Genomic DNA, 19,171 nt, shown 5'->3' on the forward strand with positions numbered 1-19,171 from the left:
TCTTTAATGTATCAGCCGGTGTATACCAGAACATCCTTCGGACAAAGGAGTTTTTCATATAAAGCTCCGTTGCTATATAATATGCTTGGAGAAAAAAAAACTATAGGTACGTTATATTCATTCAAGAAAATGGTCAAAATCTCCGTACTAGCTGAGAGTGATGATTTTGGATCACCCATGTTGTCGCTTATATCATAATTCCTTGTGGAAGCTCAGTTTCGATACAATCCTTATTTACTGACCGTTTCCTTTTCTGATTTTTCTGTTTCAGATTTTCGTTTAGAAATCACTAATATTGTCTTCAATATTTAAATATTTATATCTCTTTGTTTTTTCATACTTTTAACCTTACTTACTATTTACTGATTATACCATTATACTTACATTCATATTGTTGCATTCCTTATGTTGCTGTACTATTCTCTGTAAATTAGTATGTGAATGGCACATGTTGTGCCGTATATGTGAAATAAATAAATAAAAATAAAAAAATTCGGTAGATGTTACTTTTGAAGCTGTTATTTTTGATATTTCACAAGTAGAAACTACGTTTTTAATAAAAATGGAACGATACACGCTTCAACAACGCATTTAAATTATTAAAATTCACTTGAGTGAATCAAATGCAAATCATCTTGAGTGATGAGGCCCATTTCCACATCGGTGGCTTCGTCAACAAGCAAAATTGTCGCATCTGGGGCTCGGAAAACCCAAGAACTATTGTTAAAAGGCTCTTTATCCTTAACGTGTGACTGTTTGGTGCGGTTTATGGTCCGACGGAGTCATTGGACCTTATTTTTTCGAAAATGAGGCTGGAGCAACAGTTACGGTGAATGGATTGCGCTATCGAGAGATGATTAATGATTTTTTATGGCCGGAATTGGATGGTATCAATCTGGACAACGTTTAATTTCAACAAGACGGCGCTACCTGCCACACAAGCCACGAAACAATTGATCTTTTACGATTGAATATCAAAATAACACCTCTTATTGGAAAACCCTGTATTATATTAGACTATGAAAATTAAGTGTACAAACATTTTATTAAATACTAGTTGTTCCTTGACACGGTGATGTGGCTCAGTCTGTTTGTGCAGATAGAGAAACAATAGCGCGTGTTGTTTTACGTCCAACATATGGCGCTGTTTAAAAAACATGTATTTACCTGTCACAGGTGACATCTATATAATATAGGTATATAAAAACACATGCGTATTCGAATGCAACGTTGTCTCAAAATTTCAAAGCAATCGGTGTAGATCTTTCGGAGATTTAAGATTTTGAACAAACGAACATTTACATTTTTATTTATATGGACAGATTGTTTGCAAATTAATATAACATATAACTATAGGTACCTAGGTAAAATTAATTTGCAAGCAACTTGGTTTTAAAGTTACCATTAATAAAGATATTGTGTTTCAGACAAACTCACTGACCAATAGGATGCATGATCTGGGCAACAAGTATGGGGGTGCTATTGATTTATTTATTGACTCCATTTATAGAATTAAGCATAATCTATACCAACACTTTGTCGAATCCTACAAAGTAGAGTAGCGTTAGTAAATTAGTTTTAATGATTTGTCTTATATGTAGTGTTGTTGTAATTTCTTTTTTTACTTTATGTTTTTTTTTTTTTGGTTTTAGGCATTTCACCCTGAAAAGAGTGCTTTAGTAACACGTTTAGTAACGTTTTATTAATATTGCTTCATATTTAGTTTTAAATTTTTTATTTAAGTAGTTTTTTTTTATTATTTCTTAATATTTTCTCATAATACTTGTAATCACACTTTTACAATTGTTTATTTTGTACCTTCTTTACAATGGATTACATCTATTTACTGTCAGTATCTCCTGTATAATACAGATATTCTCCTATGTACACTGCATCACGTATCAATTCTATGTAAAAGTCTTTGTAGGCGTAGGGGGAGGTCCTACAGTACCGGCCGGCCTCTAGTACCAGCCAGTTACAATTTCCGAGATTCTACAACAGATGGCTCTGAGACAGTTCATGCAATACACGCAGTATGGTATCACATGAAGATGCCCCGCTCGGCAGCGACAAGTTTCAACTAGCTTCGTGTCAGTGTTAAGATATCTGTTGGGAGGAGCGGACGTTCGCCGCACGATTAAAGTTCGGTGTGTTATTTATATAGTTTTGAGGACGACTTCTAAAGAAGTCAAACTTGGTATGTATTGAGTGTTTATATAGCTATTATAAAATACATTTAAAATAAATCTTTATTCGCACAGTGTCACGCTATGTCGATTTAATATTTTACTCCGTTCCCTGCAGTACCGGCCACAAAATTGTCCTCCAGTACTGGCCACTATTTAAATAAATGTTTGTGTGATTAATTTTGCTTTTAGGTACACAAAGATGCCAGACCAGGAAGATATTAGTCAGACGAAGAAGAAAAAGGGGACCTGGGATCCTAACAATTTGCGAAAAGCCGTGAGAAAGGTGCTGAGTAAATTAATATGCTGGAACAGAAAAAGGCAGATAAAATGTGTGCTGAATCAGTTAGGCGAGGCAAGCGTTTGCTTTCAGGAAAAGATGTGGCCAAAAATAGTACAAAAAACAAAAAAAAATGTCAACAGTCTCCCAATGCACCAAATCAAGGAGATACAGTCTGCCCATTGTGTCTAGAGTCTCATGACGAAGACTGGATTCAATGCGGAAATTGTAAGATCTGGATACACGAGGCCTGCGCCAACGTTTCAGAGACATCAGCTATATATATATTTGCGATTATTGTCTTGGATAAATAATAATTTTTCATTTTTTGGCTATTATTTTTTATGTTTAGCGATTATTACCTTGGATAAATATTGAATTTTTTGCTGGCCGGTACTGGAGGCCAATTTTTTAAATGTCGTTTTTTCATGTTCTTACAATTTTAATAATAAAGTTGACTGTTTCTAAATATATCGATATTTTATTATTTCTATTTATAGTAAAAGAGTTCCTTTACACATTTCACTAGGTATTTTGCACATAAGGGAAAGGATTTTTATTTCATTACAAATAATCCTTAAGGTGACGGTACTAGAGGACCTCCCCCTATATATAATGACTCAGACAACAATAATACCGCTGTACAGAAACACGCTGTGAATTTCGTTCCTGTTTAAAATCAAACAAGTAAATATTCTAAACGTATTTGACAAAAAATAGTGCACTAATATATACGGAATTGCAGTAGCAGTGTAGTAAAGAAGTGTCAAGCTGTACTACTACATCTGTAATAACCTAAATCCGAATTTTTGAAAAAAAAGTTTGCTCTCAAAACATTTGATAAACAGCGATTTACTCGGTAATAGGCCAGTGTTGAACTCAGTTTGTGTGTGTGTGTGTGTACGTGCTACGACGTTCGACCGCCGACCAACATCGTCCACGCAGGGCCGCTAAACCTTTTACCGCTCTACATTTCGAAGCAGTACCATGGACACCAGTGACACCTTTTCTTTCATCTCTGCGGCAAACCAAATTATAAATTCCTTACAAAATACTATAATGGACCCAAGCAATAAGTTTACAAAAGAACAAATGGGGAAATTGTCACCAAAACTCACAGAACTGCTAGGGAATATAAACCTTGTTGCTACCAAAATGGGCTTTCTGGAGAATAATCAACCTGCTGATATAAAAAAACAAAAAAATATAAAAAACAAGTACAGTATCTTAATTACTCCAAAAAATAAAGATACATCAACAGAAATACAAAATAAAATTCAAAGGCACTTTAAAACCAGCCAATTAGGAATATGCATTGAAGGCATTAAAAAAATCTCCCAAAATCGAATTGTAATCGATTGTGTTAATAAAGAAGACGCTAAAAAACTACAAACTTTAATTACTAAAGATCTACATGATATTGACTGCAAAGAATTAACAAAGAAAAAACCAACAATGATATTCAAGGGAATTTTCAACGACTTTATCAAAGAAGATTTTACTGACGATATCTTGAACAAAAATGAGGATATCAAAATTGTAACGCAAGAAACAGAAAAAAATTCTATTTTTAACATAAAAGCAATAATTAAAAACAAATACAATGACACCGCTAACTACATAGTAGAAGTAGACAGCACAACCAGGAAGATTCTATTAAATAAAGAAAAAATAAACATTGGCTACCAGCGAGTTACGGTTGGCGACGCCTGCCCAGTAATACAATGCTACTTCTGTCTACGTTACGGACATACATCAAGAAACTGCAACCAGAAAGAGAAAAACAATTCGCCTTCCTGCTCGCACTGTGGAGCTGCTCACTTGTTCAAAGAATGTGCCTCAACAAATCAACCGAGGTGTGTAAACTGCACTTTTCAAAATGAGAGATTTCAACTGTCATTTCCTACCAATCATAATGCGAATGATAAAACCAACTGTTTATATTATAAAAAAATGCTGGCATTCGCACAACAGAAAATTGAATACTAATTTGGATTCAAGGTATATTTTTCATAGTAACTCATGTTTATTGTCAATATATTATGCATGTACCTGCACTTTCAAAATTTTAAAAACTAACAATAATGCTATGACATATTCTTTAAAAAAACATGATGTTCCCTATCAATCTCCAGTATATAAAACAAGTATACTTACTATTAAAACTGAAAATTCTAAGAAATATTCAAAAATGATACTAACAATTAAAAAAAAAATGTCCATAATCAAACGAACTGTCAATATTACAAAAAAATACTTGCTCTCACGGAACGAAAACTGGAATATTGTTATAAATTTTAAAGATGTCTATAAAAATATTTCATATCTATTCTCAATGTCTTACAAATACGCATGTACTTTTGAATATCCACAAGCTATAAAAAATAATAATAATATAGTCTATACATTAAAAAACCGACAAATCTTTCATCATTCTACATACTTTAAAGTCAGGATATATGTATTTAAAACCAAAAAATTTAAATCATTCTCTATATATAAGATAAAAAACCTAAATATTTTCTTCATGATAACACATCTCTACTTACTACACTTTTATGTTTATTTTTACAATTCATTACATCTACGTTCTACATTTGTATATTCCTACCAGAAAATAGAAAATACAATAACAATCCACAACTGCATTTATCGAATGCTAGTAAATTACAGAATACTAAAGTCTAATTATAGATATATTAATTTGTCAAAATTATTATTATATACATTACTAATCCATATATCATGCTGCCAATATTCTATATGCAATAAATCTCTACACTATATGTTCACTTGTACTATTGATATATTCTTACAAACGCTTTTTTTTATTGTAATTATTATAAAAAGAAGAACGAATCAAATTAATTATTGCTGTCAATTAAACAAACACTCACTATGTCTCCGAGTATTATCTAAACATAAAATAAATCTTATAGAAAAAATCAAAACCTACAATTTTAGATATGAACTGAAATCGAGCAAGAATAGTGTTACACTAATTATGAGCATTATTACTTATTCATTTACTCGTAGAATTTTATATAAATATTTTATCACACCTAAATAAATACAATGGAAAATTTTAACTTAAGCGAAATTGATAAAAATCTAAATATAGAAGAATACGTATGTGAAGCAGCCAGTGAATGCAATAAGATCTATGACAATATAATAAATAGACTAACAATCTTGCACCTAAACATTAGAAGTATAAATAAAAACATGGATGAACTTTTGGTATCCCTAAATACATTATGTTCACAGCCAGATTTCATAATACTATCCGAGGCGCACATACATGCAAACATAAATATACCAATCATCCCAAACTACAAAAATTACAATACAAATTATCAGATTAATAAAAATAGTGGAATTGTAGTATACGCTAAAGAAAAATTTACTGATATCAATATTAGCGAAATACACATATGCAAAGCAAACTGTTTGTCATTAAATTTTGTTTTAAATAATATGCCATTCAATATAATCGCAATATATCGAACACACAGTTCTGATGTACCTTTATTTATAGAAGAATTAAAAAAAATACTATGTAACAAAAACCATCTAAATTGTATCGTAATAGGTGATTTAAATATTAATATTGGTCCTAATAACCACTGTAAAAATAAATTAGATTATATAAATGCTATGAATGAAATGAACTTTATATCATGTGTAAATAATTTCACAAGAGAATTTGCAAACCAATCGCCATCATGCCTGGACCACATATGGAGCAATATTAAACACACAGAAAAAATTAAATCTATTATATGGAAAAATGATATAACAGATCACCATACAAATATTTTTATTTATGATTTCAATAAAAACTTAGGATTAAATGACTCTAGAAAAAATATTAACATAATTTCCAAATTGAACAATGTAAAATTAAACAATAAATTAAGTAACGAATCTTGGTCCTCAATACTAAATTGCCAAAACCCAGACATGTGCGCAAACTTCTTTGAAGAAACTTTAAATGCTCATATCGCAGACTGTACAACCTTTATAAATAATCAACCAAGTTCTAAATTAAGGCAAATCAAACCATGGATTACGCAAGGATTACTCATATCTATCCGGAAAAAAGAAAAACTTTTCATAGACACAAAAAAAAACCCTACCAGTAGCCAAGTAAAAAACGAATACAAAATATTCCGGAACAAACTCATTAAAATTATCAAAGACACAAAAGAAAAATATTACAGGGAGAAAATAATCCTCACAAAAGAAAACCCTAAAAAAACATGGAACACTATAAATGAAATAATGAATAAAAATAATAAAAATAAGTCTACAATAAATGTCATAAACAATAATGGAACTAACATAAATGCTATCCGTGAACCAAAAATGTGCGCAAATATTTTCAACAAATTTTTCGCTACCGTCGGTCAAAAACTTGCATATAAAATTGACCAAAATTATCAACCTGATGACATACATGAAGATAAAATAACAAATAGCAATCTTTCAAATTTTAAACCGACTTCAGAAAAAAATATTGAAAACATAATACAATCACTTAAAAATGGTAGTGCGCCAGGATACGACGGTATAACTACAGAAATCTTGAAAAAATACTGCAATTTTCTAACCAAACCGATTACGCATATAATTAATGTAAGTACTAAATACGGAATATTCCCGTCTAACTACAAAAAAGCCATTATAATCCCAGTATATAAATCCGGAGATCCAAAAGAAGTAAACAATTACCGCCCAATATCCTTATTATCCAACATTGCAAAAATACACGAAAAAGTAATAAAAAAACAAATTACTGATTATACAGATAACCTAAAAAGTATTAACCCTAGTCAATACGGTTTTAGAGATAAACTTAGCACACAAGACGCAATTGCAGAATTAACTAAGATTATTTACAAAACATTAGATAGAGGCAAAAAATGCTTAAGTATATTCATTGACCTCAGTAAAGCTTTTGATAGTGTCTCACATTCAAAATTAATTAATAAAGTAAATAATATAGGAATTACTGGCAAAGCTAAAACATGGTTAAAAAGTTATCTCTATCAAAGAACTCAACAGGTTAAAGTAAACAACGAATTAAGTGAAATAGAAAATATAGATTTTGGAATTCCACAAGGAACTGTTTTGGGACCTTTACTTTTTATATTATATGTTAATGAACTTTTTCAACTCCCAATCATTGGAAACATCATATCTTACGCAGATGATACAGTTATAACTATTGAAGGAAATTCATGGAATGAGGTCGTAGTATCAGCTAATAATGCAATAAATATCGTTAAACTATGGTTTGACGAAAATTTATTGACACTGAATGTCGAAAAAACCCATTTTATACCTTATAGCCTAACAGGGAATAACTCAAATGTAAATCTAAACATAAAAATTCACGAAAGAAATTGCCTCCTTAAATTCGCACCCTGTAATTCAAACTGTATAAACATTAGTAGTAAAAAAGAAATAAAATATCTTGGAATAATTATTGATAATAACATTAAATGGAAAAGTCAAATAAATTCCACAGTAGACAGAATGAGAAAACTAATCTATATATTTTTTAGACTAAGAAATATTGTATCATTAAAAATACTAAAAGATATTTATTATGCATTGGCGCACTCTGTCCTACAATATGGAATCGTGGCTTGGGGGGGTGCATATAAATCATCCCTACTCCCACTGGAAACTATTCAAAAAATACTAATAAAAATCATCTTAAAAAAGCCATATTACTACCCAACTATAAATGTTTTTCAAGATTTCCCGGTTCCCCCACTTACAAAAATTTATGACAAAATTGCACTTCTACAAATACATAAAGATTTCTTTAATAAAAATAATTTACCACAATTGAATATTAGCAAAAGAATAATATCTGTTGGAGGACTAACCGTGCCACTAGCACGAACCACAACAGCACAACATCACTATATATTCAAGGGTGTAAAATTATTTAATAAATTACCCCTTGATATACGATCGGAAGAAAACTTCGAAAAATATAAAAAAAAAATTAAATTAAAATACTCTTGTACCACCTCATAACTTTACTTATTGTTTAGAAATATGTTTTTGCCTTTTAAATTCTTTGAATAATTTATTAACTAACCTATATTTTTATTACTTTTATTGTTATTTTTTGTGTTATTTTTTGTTTTATTACTAATATTTTTTGTTTAATTTAAACAAATGTAAAAATATTTTTGTTGTCCTCTCCTAAACACAAGCAGCTGCTTTATTAGGAGAGTGATTGATATATTTTTGTTTATATTGTTAAAAAAATTGTAACCTTGTTTATATGTTTCAATAAATAAAAAAAAAAAAAAAAAAAAAAAAAATATAAATAAATAAATAAATGGGTTATAATTTTTTTTAAATACGGCGTAAATACTATTTTACTTGTGTTTGTTGTTTTTAATATTATTAATTAAATTGACCTTTAAAGTAATAGGCAACCTATGAGATGGCCCAAAAAAATATTTCACTTCGTTTTCGACAAAGAATTTTAGTCGCCGAGTTTCTTAAGTCGTAGCATGAATTTGCTATTAGTTACAGATTAAAATGTTGGAATGCATTCTAACAATACGCTCCATAATTTGAACTTGTATCTGTTCACAATAAGAGTCCGTAGTACCCATTTGTGCATCAGAAATACCAAGAGGAAGCTCAGGTAGTTTAATAACTAGATTCACAGTGGGCTGTATGTTCTATACGTAGGAAGTTCTTATAATATCTTACGGTAGTAGACTAGAGCCTTCAGCCCAGAAGGGTTTCTGGGATGTGGGGAGGCAAGGTGAGTGTATTTCAATGTCTTCCTATAATGGAATCTCACTACTCTATTGGTATGTGGCTAACAGTGGCGTGCATTACCCTTTGATCATGGGTTAGCTGTGACCGTTTCAAAACAGATTTTTTGCGAAAATGCAGCATTTTATATATTCTGAAGTGAAAAAAACGTCAAACGCGGAAATGTGTCGTTTGGTCGAAATGTGATCCCCTTCGAAGTATTTTAAGAAATGAAGTCAAAGACCAACACCCTAAGTTAAAAAGCGTGATGACTGAAATTTGTTAAAATATTAACCCATCCATATATATATATGTTGCTAGTCTGCCAAGCCAACTGTTAAAAATTTCACAAAATGTCAAAAGTAGTAGGAACACAGATGTGATTTTTGATATGGAAAAATACTGTTTTAATCGTAAATTTGCCGGAAAATATTTGTTCCTGCTTCTTTAACGTTTATTTTAGGATTTTTTACTGCACGCCACTGACAGCTGATGGAAGATATCAATTGTCTTATATCTATACATAATTAAAATAAGGTATTATCTAATAAACGTATTTATTTTTAGAATGTTGAGTAATTTTAGTGCATAACAATTAATAGTAGATACACAAACAATGAAAATGTGTTTATCTTAGCCAAGGCAACCGACCGAGATCATGGCAGCGAATAAACATAATGTCGCCGTGTGTTCCAGAGTAGTGGGTAAATCGTGACTCCAAGAAGAAAAACAGACACTGTATTTTTCGGTTAACATAAAAAATGGATTTCGGAACCTTGAACGAAATAAACGATATCTTCGCAAATAACCTAAATTATATTCAGTAGATGTGAGAGGTATGCTTTACATACAGATCTATAAAGTTTATTGTGTAACCCGCTGTGGTTACGATACAATATATTCTTTGAATAAAATAGCGAAGAATTAAGATGCTGGCGCAAGTTTAAAGTGCTGTTGTCTTGAAAATAAGCAGTTAAATCTGGGCAGTATAAAGAAAATTATTATATTTCTCGAAGCTGGAGGATATTAAAAGTTTATTGTTTTCCGTTATATTCATATTAAAAGATTCATAGACGGAAGTAAAGAATAATGAAATAATAATAATAATAGTAGCGGTTGCAATTCAACGAAGAGGGACGTAAATCGCGGAAAGACATATATGTTTTGAATGATTCAAGTGTAATACATAATGTATGTAATGGTACTAACCGTGTGTTAGGATGTTGACAGTCTCGTTGTGCAGGTAGGAGAGGCTGTGCACGCAGCCCCAGGCACTCAACAGGGGTCGGTAGCCGGTCTTGACGTAAGGGTTGAACTGCAGGTGTGTGGGCATGTCCTCCCACTGCAGCAGCTGCAAGTCCTCCTCCGCTTTGCCCTCCTCTCCCTGGATCCCGTTCTTGGCCCCATCCGGCTTCCCGTCCTCGGGCTTCACCGGCCCGTCCCCGCACACGGAGTTCCTCTTGCGCAGGGACTCTTGGTTACTGCACTCCCGTAGTTCATCCCCTAAACTCTGATGGTTCGGGACTCGCTTCTCGTGCCCATCCTGTCCGTTGCTGATGGTATCTCGGAAAGGTTTGCTCTTCTTATCAATCTCACTTTCGCGCAGAACGATCGCTTCTTTATTCGCGATGGAGGGAACTTTCGCGCTCGTCTTGTACGTATCTTTGAACCCGGTATCGGAACATATATTTTCCGAGCCGAGAGATTCCACGTGAACCCGTCTCTTGGCAATGCCGTTACTCTCTTGTTCAGAAAGCGGCATTTTCGAATAATTGCTATTACATCTACACGACAAAAGTTTATCTTATATCACAGCACTTATTAGCGGAAAAGAATTACATCTTAACCGTATCCTTAAAAGAAACGGATTGCTTTATCGAAACTGACATTTCGTGAATGAGTGGAGTACGTACGCGCGGAATGTACGCGGCGAGTGGCGGACGGCGGTGCCAGGAGACCATCTGTGCGATGCTGAGCGGGAAATGGGAATCCGCAATAACCTCGTTGTAAGGGAAAAATCGTTAAACGCGGTGATATAACGTAACGACCACGTGCGCGACGACGTAACGCGGGCAGGGGGCGCGCGCTCTGCCGATAGCGGGAGATGCCCCGGTAGCCCGGCGCTGGTGAGGGGCTCTACTAGCTGGTGTACAGGGTGGTGTCGGCGCTGCTAGCTGGTGGACAGTGGCAGTGGTAGAGGCAGTGGCACAGGCACAGATAGCTCGGAGGGTGGAGCGGCGGTCGGCGCCGCTCGCACGACGTCGCACCGTTGACTGGAGACTGAAGCCTGAAGCCCGTCGCCCGTCGCCCGTCGCCCGCCGACACAGCGCGGGAAGGCGTCTGTCCGCGCGCATGCGCCGCGACGCACGCTTCCATAGGGGTTGGAAAACAGTGTCGATCCACACCTACACGTAAACCTTCCAATTTGAAGGCAACGCGTAAAAACTTCCAAAGCATTTTCACTGTCGCGTTGCCCGACAATATATATTTAAAAAGGCCATTTTCATGGAAGAACCTGGAGTAATCTTTACTTTATCAAGTTTACTTACGGGGCTCATAATTTAATTTGAAGTTGATTAAAATGTTAAAAAAAGCGAGCGAGTATTTTTATAATCGTATGTTGACCGAGAGCTTAAATTGAAAATAGTGGAAGGAGGTTTTAAAAATAGGTAATTAATTACCATTAAATAAAAATTACGAGTACATCAAATCATTCAATCTAGTAAGATACACAAGGCCGGCCCTATGCGCGCGCTATTGGAGCAGTTCGCTCCGGGCGCCGAATTGCCAAGGCTCTACTAATATCTAACAGCCAACTAATATATATTTTATTAATTTATTTATTTTACACCCAGAGGTGTACTACATGTAGGTAGTACAGCATTAAGATGACAGATAATTTTGAAACATAAGAAGAAATAATAAAAATAAAATTACAATACGTAAATAATTAAACAAACAAAAATAAAATAGATTTACAAAAATACAACAGCAGGTATAAAATAATAACAAAAATACAACGTTTGACGGCCGACATAGTCCAGTGGTAACGCATTGGACTGCCATTCCGAAGGTCGCGGGTTCGAACCCGGCGTGCGCAAATAAATTTTATTTGATTAATTTGTGTTATTTCACAATTAATTAATTAAAATAATATAAAGTATATTTGCGGCACGTTCCAGAGTGGAAGATACTACCAGTATCGCCCTGGTGTAAGACCACCATTCAGAATTGAAACGTTGCTCCAAATGGCTTTAGCCGTGTTTAGTGACTAGATCTGAATAGCCAGGTACTTCCCCACCTTCCTATTTCCCTTCCCCACTTACCTTCAGCCTCACAACATCCCCCAATTGGGGATGCCATAGTCTCACTGGCTCCAGACGGGAGCAGTTGGGACTCTTGTGAGGTATTCAATATAAAAAAAAAGGTTTAGGAGTAGTGTTAGAATACAGGTTTTCCATATCGCACTTAAGATTATTTTTCATAAAAGTGGCGCTACACAAAAATACAAACCATCCATATATTATTGATAACAGTGATCACCTACCTAAGCGTCTACTGGTTTTGAAAAAAGGCGCCAAAATTTACGATACAAACAAGTTTATAAACAAATATGATATAATATTCTTTGCTCTGACAACAAATAATTATAAAACTTTCTTTTAACCAATCACTCAGCCGTTTTCTTTAAATAGAAAAATGCTGTTAAAATTGATTGTATTGTACAAGTATTAAAACGGGTCTCATTTTAACACAATCCTTTTTATGTATGTACATGTGCTAAAGTCGTTATGATAGTATTTTTATTGCTAGCAAGGTATTACAATTATGTAATTAACCATCGTGCAACAGGGGTGATCAAAGAATTCAAATTAATAGACGGGCCATTCAGGGAAAGGGGAAATAAGCAACATGCGCTTTGCAACATGAGCTTTCGCTGATTTGTCAATAAATGAATATATCTGAATTACTAGTCCTTTTTAAAATGGTGTTTAAATTTCTCGCTGCTTCAAAAACTCAACTACATATCTCAAATCCGGTAAACTAAGCCTTTGGCTTACTTAAGAGGAAGCTACAAGCATAAAATGTATATATTCTTGGTATACCTTATATTGTAGGTAATAGGCATTAAAATCGCTTGACAAACGGAGTGTAAAAACGTTCGATTTCAAGCACAAAACTTGTTTTTATTTATTTTGTAAATATTTTTTTAAGAAAGAAAAAAAGTTAATCCACTGAAACTGTCACAGATAATCTTAGCTATAATTCAGTATTTTTTTAAGTTGTTTCCGTTATGCGTTCATACATTTCTATTGAAAAATTATTTTTTTAGTAGTTTACATTCTACTCAAGCGAAACGATATGAAAACCTTCAATTTATCTAAAGCATATTTTTCGGTATTCATGATGTACACAAATTCTTTATAAAGATTAATCAAAATAGTGATTTAGCACTAAGCTTCGCCTTGAGTGAACTTTACTTTTCTGCACATGGTCAGGTTAATTCAATGTGCGCTCTTGCGCAGTGGTCAATGTACGACTAATGTCATTGTTTATTCAAAGCATTCTCGAATCCTCCTGGTGCCAGAAATATGGTCACGTGGTTTGCCTCCAGCTGAACGAAATGATACCCAGATTTTATGTTAGTCCAAAATATGTACGTATTTATTATTTATTCAAAGTGAATAGAAATATCTTAGAAGCCCGTGGTCATATATTATTGTGTGCAAAACAGAAGGAAGAATAAAAATAATATTAAGATTTATTTGGATAAAAATAGCGAGCTCTTTAACCCAATGCAAACTAACAAAAGTAATATGAGTTTGGCTTTATTCCTAGATCTTCAGAAAACTTTGGACACAATAGACCAAAAAATATTACTATCTAAGCTAAAAAAAGGAATGACTGATATGACAATGAACCTATTGATAAGCAGCGATTGGCAAAGAAAGGAGTAAACTATTGCCATCAAACTATGGCGTTCTTCAAGGAAGTGTACTAGGACCATAGACATATGAGTACTAGGCAGAGATGTGCTTTATTTCAAATAAATCCATTTCAAATGGAAATGCAAATTGCAAAATGGGTATTTTCCATTTTGCATTTTAAATGCTTTTCTCAATGCATTTTCCATTTTAAATGCTTTTTTGCAACATTCTTCCTACTATCTCCACTCATCTTTTTTTCAAAAGCCCCAAATGTCAGTCGCTCCTCAACCTCGCTATGAGAGATAATTTACATTTTTCAAGTTGCTCCCTGTGGTAGAAGCCCTGGCAATCGAGTGATACCATTACAAAAAATACTGATTCAAATACTGAACATGGGGCCATGACGCTGTAATATTAAATGTTATATAGCAGTTTCTATGTTTTTACGTTGGCAACATTTGTCCCGCGCAAATTTTTTGTGGTTCATAATCTGTAGTCGTGGTGTTTTTTGATTTACCATCATGTAATATGTTTGTTCTACATTGATGTCCATTATTAAATGACAAAACTGTTTAAAAATTCTATAATTATTTCAATTGTTTGACTTGAGAAACCATTTTGCATTTTCAATGCATTTTGAAAATAGGTATTTTGCATTTTGCATTTTAAATGCTTTTCTAAAAACCATTATGCATTTTGCATTTTCAAATGGAAAAGTTTTGACCCATTTCCATTTTGCATTTCAAATGGTTTTGGGTACCCATTTTGCACATCTCTGGTACTAGGACCATAGACATATGAATATTAGTCATATGTCTGTGACTAGGGCCGATTCTATTTATCTATATTTATCATATCAACCTTACCATTAAAGGAAACAATCAGTTTTACTGATGATATCGTAATATTATTTCAAGAAGAACGGAAAAACGGAAATATTGTATGTGCGCAAACAAGGGCTTAGTACATTTCAAAATTGGCTGAACATTAACTCTTTTACCCTTAATATAAGCAAAACTAAATATATTATATCTTGAAAGAACTCAAAGAGCCAACCAGTAAAATCAACGGAGCTAAAATTACACGAATGCCACGGAAATAATGTTCAATGTCACTGCCCAGTTATAGGAAGAGTCACAAAGTATAAAATATCTTGGGGTAATAATCAATTACAATCTTGGATGGGACCTACACATCAAAGGAATGACGAAAAACTCACAAGCTTTAAACATCTCTTTAAAAATCTAAGAGATGAGGTTCTTTAAAAATATAAAAAATGGGTCAAAACTATATGCCAAAAATATATTATCGAAATTATTCAAAAGTACCTACGGAATCCTCTACTAGACCGCGTATCCATCACACTAGATTTAATCAAAATGACATACAAAACAATCCAAGTTTTTTTATCAAATGTTTGAGGTTTTTACCCTTGAATGATGTTCTAGGCCATCATTTCAAAGTATTAAGAGAGGGTAGGTGAATTTATCATTTAAAAAAATCAAATTTGGACAAAGAAACTACACTTATATTAAAAAAAAACTCCACAAAACACTTCCCCAGATAAAACTAATAAAAATATTATGAGTACAAATCAATGAAAAAACTCTATTAAAACACAAAAATGACACAGAAGACAAATAAAATAGAATTAATTACTTGAGTCCCCCTCAACACAGGACACCTGGTGAGGAGGACTAAGAAATACCATAACTATACTTCAATTCACCGTAATATGTTGTATGAATAAAGTTTTATGTAGTCGTTAAAAAAACATTATTCGTATGTGTGTATTATGTATAGCCTATATATCTTTTATAAATAACCCATGGCCCCTCAAATGAAGCAAATTTGGCTAAAAATAAAATACAACAATATTGATTTAAAGTACAAACGTACTTAAAAGTTGATTAAATTGACACAGGACCAATGTCTCTCGGGTACAGAGTTTGTATTTACGATATATAGAAGTCTAGACTTCTACTATAAAAACCCATGTATGTGGCCCGTGTATGCAGTGTAAACACTCTAATGTTTTACGTAAATAATTGGTTCTATCATTGCTTTCTTATATAGTATATATCTATCTGTTTATATAAAGACGAGTGTCCAGTAATACAAAAACATTTTCTACGCAATTTGCATTCAGTTCAATTCAATTGCTAGGCGCCGCGCCGGGGCGCTGATAATACAGGGAGCAGCAAACTAGACAGTGCAGTTTTGAAGTGGGGGTAGGAACCTGGGAAGGGTCTCATTGTGTCGAGAGGGTCGTACCGTTTTCAGTCATTACCATGGTTTGGTCCGGACAATACCGGGGCTTCGCCGTCTGCATGTTTCTTAAAAATGGCCGTTCTTTCGTTGCAACCCAGCGCGCTTTCCGGATGCAATTTTCGGCTTCTTCCTTTGGGGCTACCTTGCGTCATACAGTTGCGTCATTTTTTATAGCCTCTATTTTGCCACACACTGTAACTCACCTAATACATCGCCCTTGAGATTATTTTGAGGTTTTAGGATTCGTAAGGTTTTATGACGATTTAACACAAAATAAGGTTTTTCTATGATTTTCGGTTTTTATGACGATTTTACACATTTCGCGTGGTTTTTCAATAATTTTCAGTATTTTACGAAAAGGCACTACACTAAAACACAAATCATTCAAATATTGTTGATTACAACGATACCTAGGCGTCTACTCTACTGGTTTTGACAAGAGGTGCCAATTTGTTACCTGCGCCAGGCGCCGTTTGGCTCACGACCGGCTCTACATAAGAGACGTACATTGCAAAATATCTTTTGGGGTTGGTCTAGAAAGTTTATAAAATTGAACTAAACACCGTTTCTATAACAAAAAATATTTTGGGTTAAAATATGACATTGTTTGTTTGACTTTCACCGAATCTGAATGGAAAAAATGACATCTTAATTTTATGACTGAGCGTAGTTCTGTTTTAACTTAATCGTTTTGAATTTCGTCTGTCTGTATTTTTTTGTACGCTCCGTTTCAATTTCTAGTTGGTGACTGTGTGTGTACCTACATACGTTTTGTTTATTTTTACTGTAGTTGTAATATATGAAATGATTGTAATATATTTGCTATTTTATGTTACACCTCACAAAAACGCCCGTCTGTATAGTGTAAAGACAGAGGAACTGTATCGCTACCCGGTTATGTAAATACATTTTTGTCAATTATTATGAAATATAATCGTCGGGATTATTTAAACTTTCTAATTCGCTTGTTTTCAATATCACAGTACCTGTCTATCTATCTGCCTGAAGAAAGTCTGAAAAAAGTATTTTCATTGAGATAGAGACGTATCTTTGGAAAAATTGTATAATTCCATATATGAAAAAAAAGAAGTTACTTTAAATATAATATGGTTCATAATTAAGTAGGTAGGCATTTGTACCTACCTACTTACAAATTTATTTCGGAGAAAATTTTGGATTCGATTTAAATGATAAAATTATTATAAACACCTTTTTTGGACGCTATGTCTACTGTACACAGAACTATTAGTGGTTTTTTTTTTATTTTTGGTGCGCGCTTCTTCCAGTTTTATAGTTTTTAATGATTTATTAGATCTTGTACAAAAAAAAAACTTTTTCATCTGAAATAACAACAAGTTCTAAAAATAAATTTCCTTAGGCCCAGTTGTTTCGCAGAAATTCAAATGTACTTAGAATCGGCATTTAACGGGAATCTTTCAACTGTAAAAAATGGCTCTGAATTGATTTTATGACAAGGTTACATAAACTAGTCCCAGCGAGAGCTCGAACGTCATCGACGTTCTTCCTCTTCCTTCTCACTGCGTCTTGTTTGAAAAGAAAAAAAAACAGAAGATACTATAACGATGACATCACGTACGATCTCTTACTGGGACTAGTATAATCATCTCCTTTCAGCAATTATCACTAATGTCTGAATACCGTTTGATGTTATGAAAAATATTCACTTGAACCACAGTTATTTTTTCAAAGTTTCACATATTTTCCTTTCAACCATCATGGTGTTGCCATTTAAAACCATTATGAAGATCAGCCTTTATTACAATAAATCATGTAAAACTCCATTTTTTGACTTCCAAACTTCGAACAGCTTTTCAGTTGTTTTCAATGGAGTCGGTAAACATGAAACTAATAAGGAACTCAATATATAGATGGAAGATTTCGTACAAAAACGACACGATGTTTTTCAAATAAAGTAAAGTTTTTCAATAGTGTACTAACTATATGTACAAATAATTATATTATGCTTTGATATTATGTAAACGTAGAGGTAAAATGTAAAAGTAATTTGTTATCTGACATGTTGAACTCAATTATTTAGATATTAAATATCTTAATATTAAAAAGAACCGGAAGGCCACTAAATAGAGTGGTACCTGAATCGCATTCAAATTATCGCCAATTATTAAAATAAAATAAAATCTAATGTTGACTATGTTATAATATCAAATATCTAAAGCAATTTATTGTACGCAAGAAGAAATATGATAATAGAAAGCGAAATTTGTGACGAACAACTTCTCCGCATACCTCTTTAGAAACTCTAGTTGGAGGTTACCACGGATGTCATTCATTAAAATATATTATTATTATTTTTGCCACAATCCCACAAAAATTACCACAATATAATGTCACATAATGCAGGAAATTTTCACGTACGTATTTTAAAATTATTATTATTCATCTAATTAGTTATTTATTTTTATTATAGGTTTTGGCAACACAAACACTCAATGAATGGGGCAGATTTTATAAATTAAATCACATATTATTGATCACATGTATTATTATAAAACAACACATAATTTAACGTAACGTAAAAATTCACGGCGCTATTCTGACGTTTACGTGCTAAAATGACATCTACATTTTGAAACTCTATCGCGTGGAGTTCTAAATATGTACTGAATATTTTTATTTCCTATAATAATATCAAGGATGAACTAGCGGCATCTAGCTTTTCTTATACAAAG

The 19,171-nt window shown here is 33.1% G+C and overlaps 1 protein-coding gene across 1 annotated transcript in view; it reads right to left on the minus strand.

Moving 5' to 3' along the window:
• The window catches only part of LOC149418020 (progestin and adipoQ receptor family member 4), a 213,130-nt gene extending 194,199 nt beyond the window's left edge, over positions 1 to 18,931 (minus strand). The window contains exons 1-2 of the mRNA XM_089639601.1: positions 18,818 to 18,931; positions 10,471 to 11,114 (exon numbers count right to left, since the gene is read on the minus strand). Coding sequence (XP_089495727.1) covers positions 10,471 to 11,023 — 553 coding nt within the window. The 5' untranslated portion in view covers positions 11,024 to 11,114; positions 18,818 to 18,931. The remainder of the gene's footprint in view (positions 1 to 10,470; positions 11,115 to 18,817) is intronic.
• Positions 18,932 to 19,171: the final 240 nt, after the last annotated feature.

This window comes from Hesperophylax consimilis, chromosome 14, assembly GCF_061612785.1.
Source record: "Hesperophylax consimilis isolate HC1 chromosome 14, BYU_Hcon_1.0, whole genome shotgun sequence".
NCBI lineage: Eukaryota > Metazoa > Arthropoda > Insecta > Trichoptera > Limnephilidae > Hesperophylax > Hesperophylax consimilis.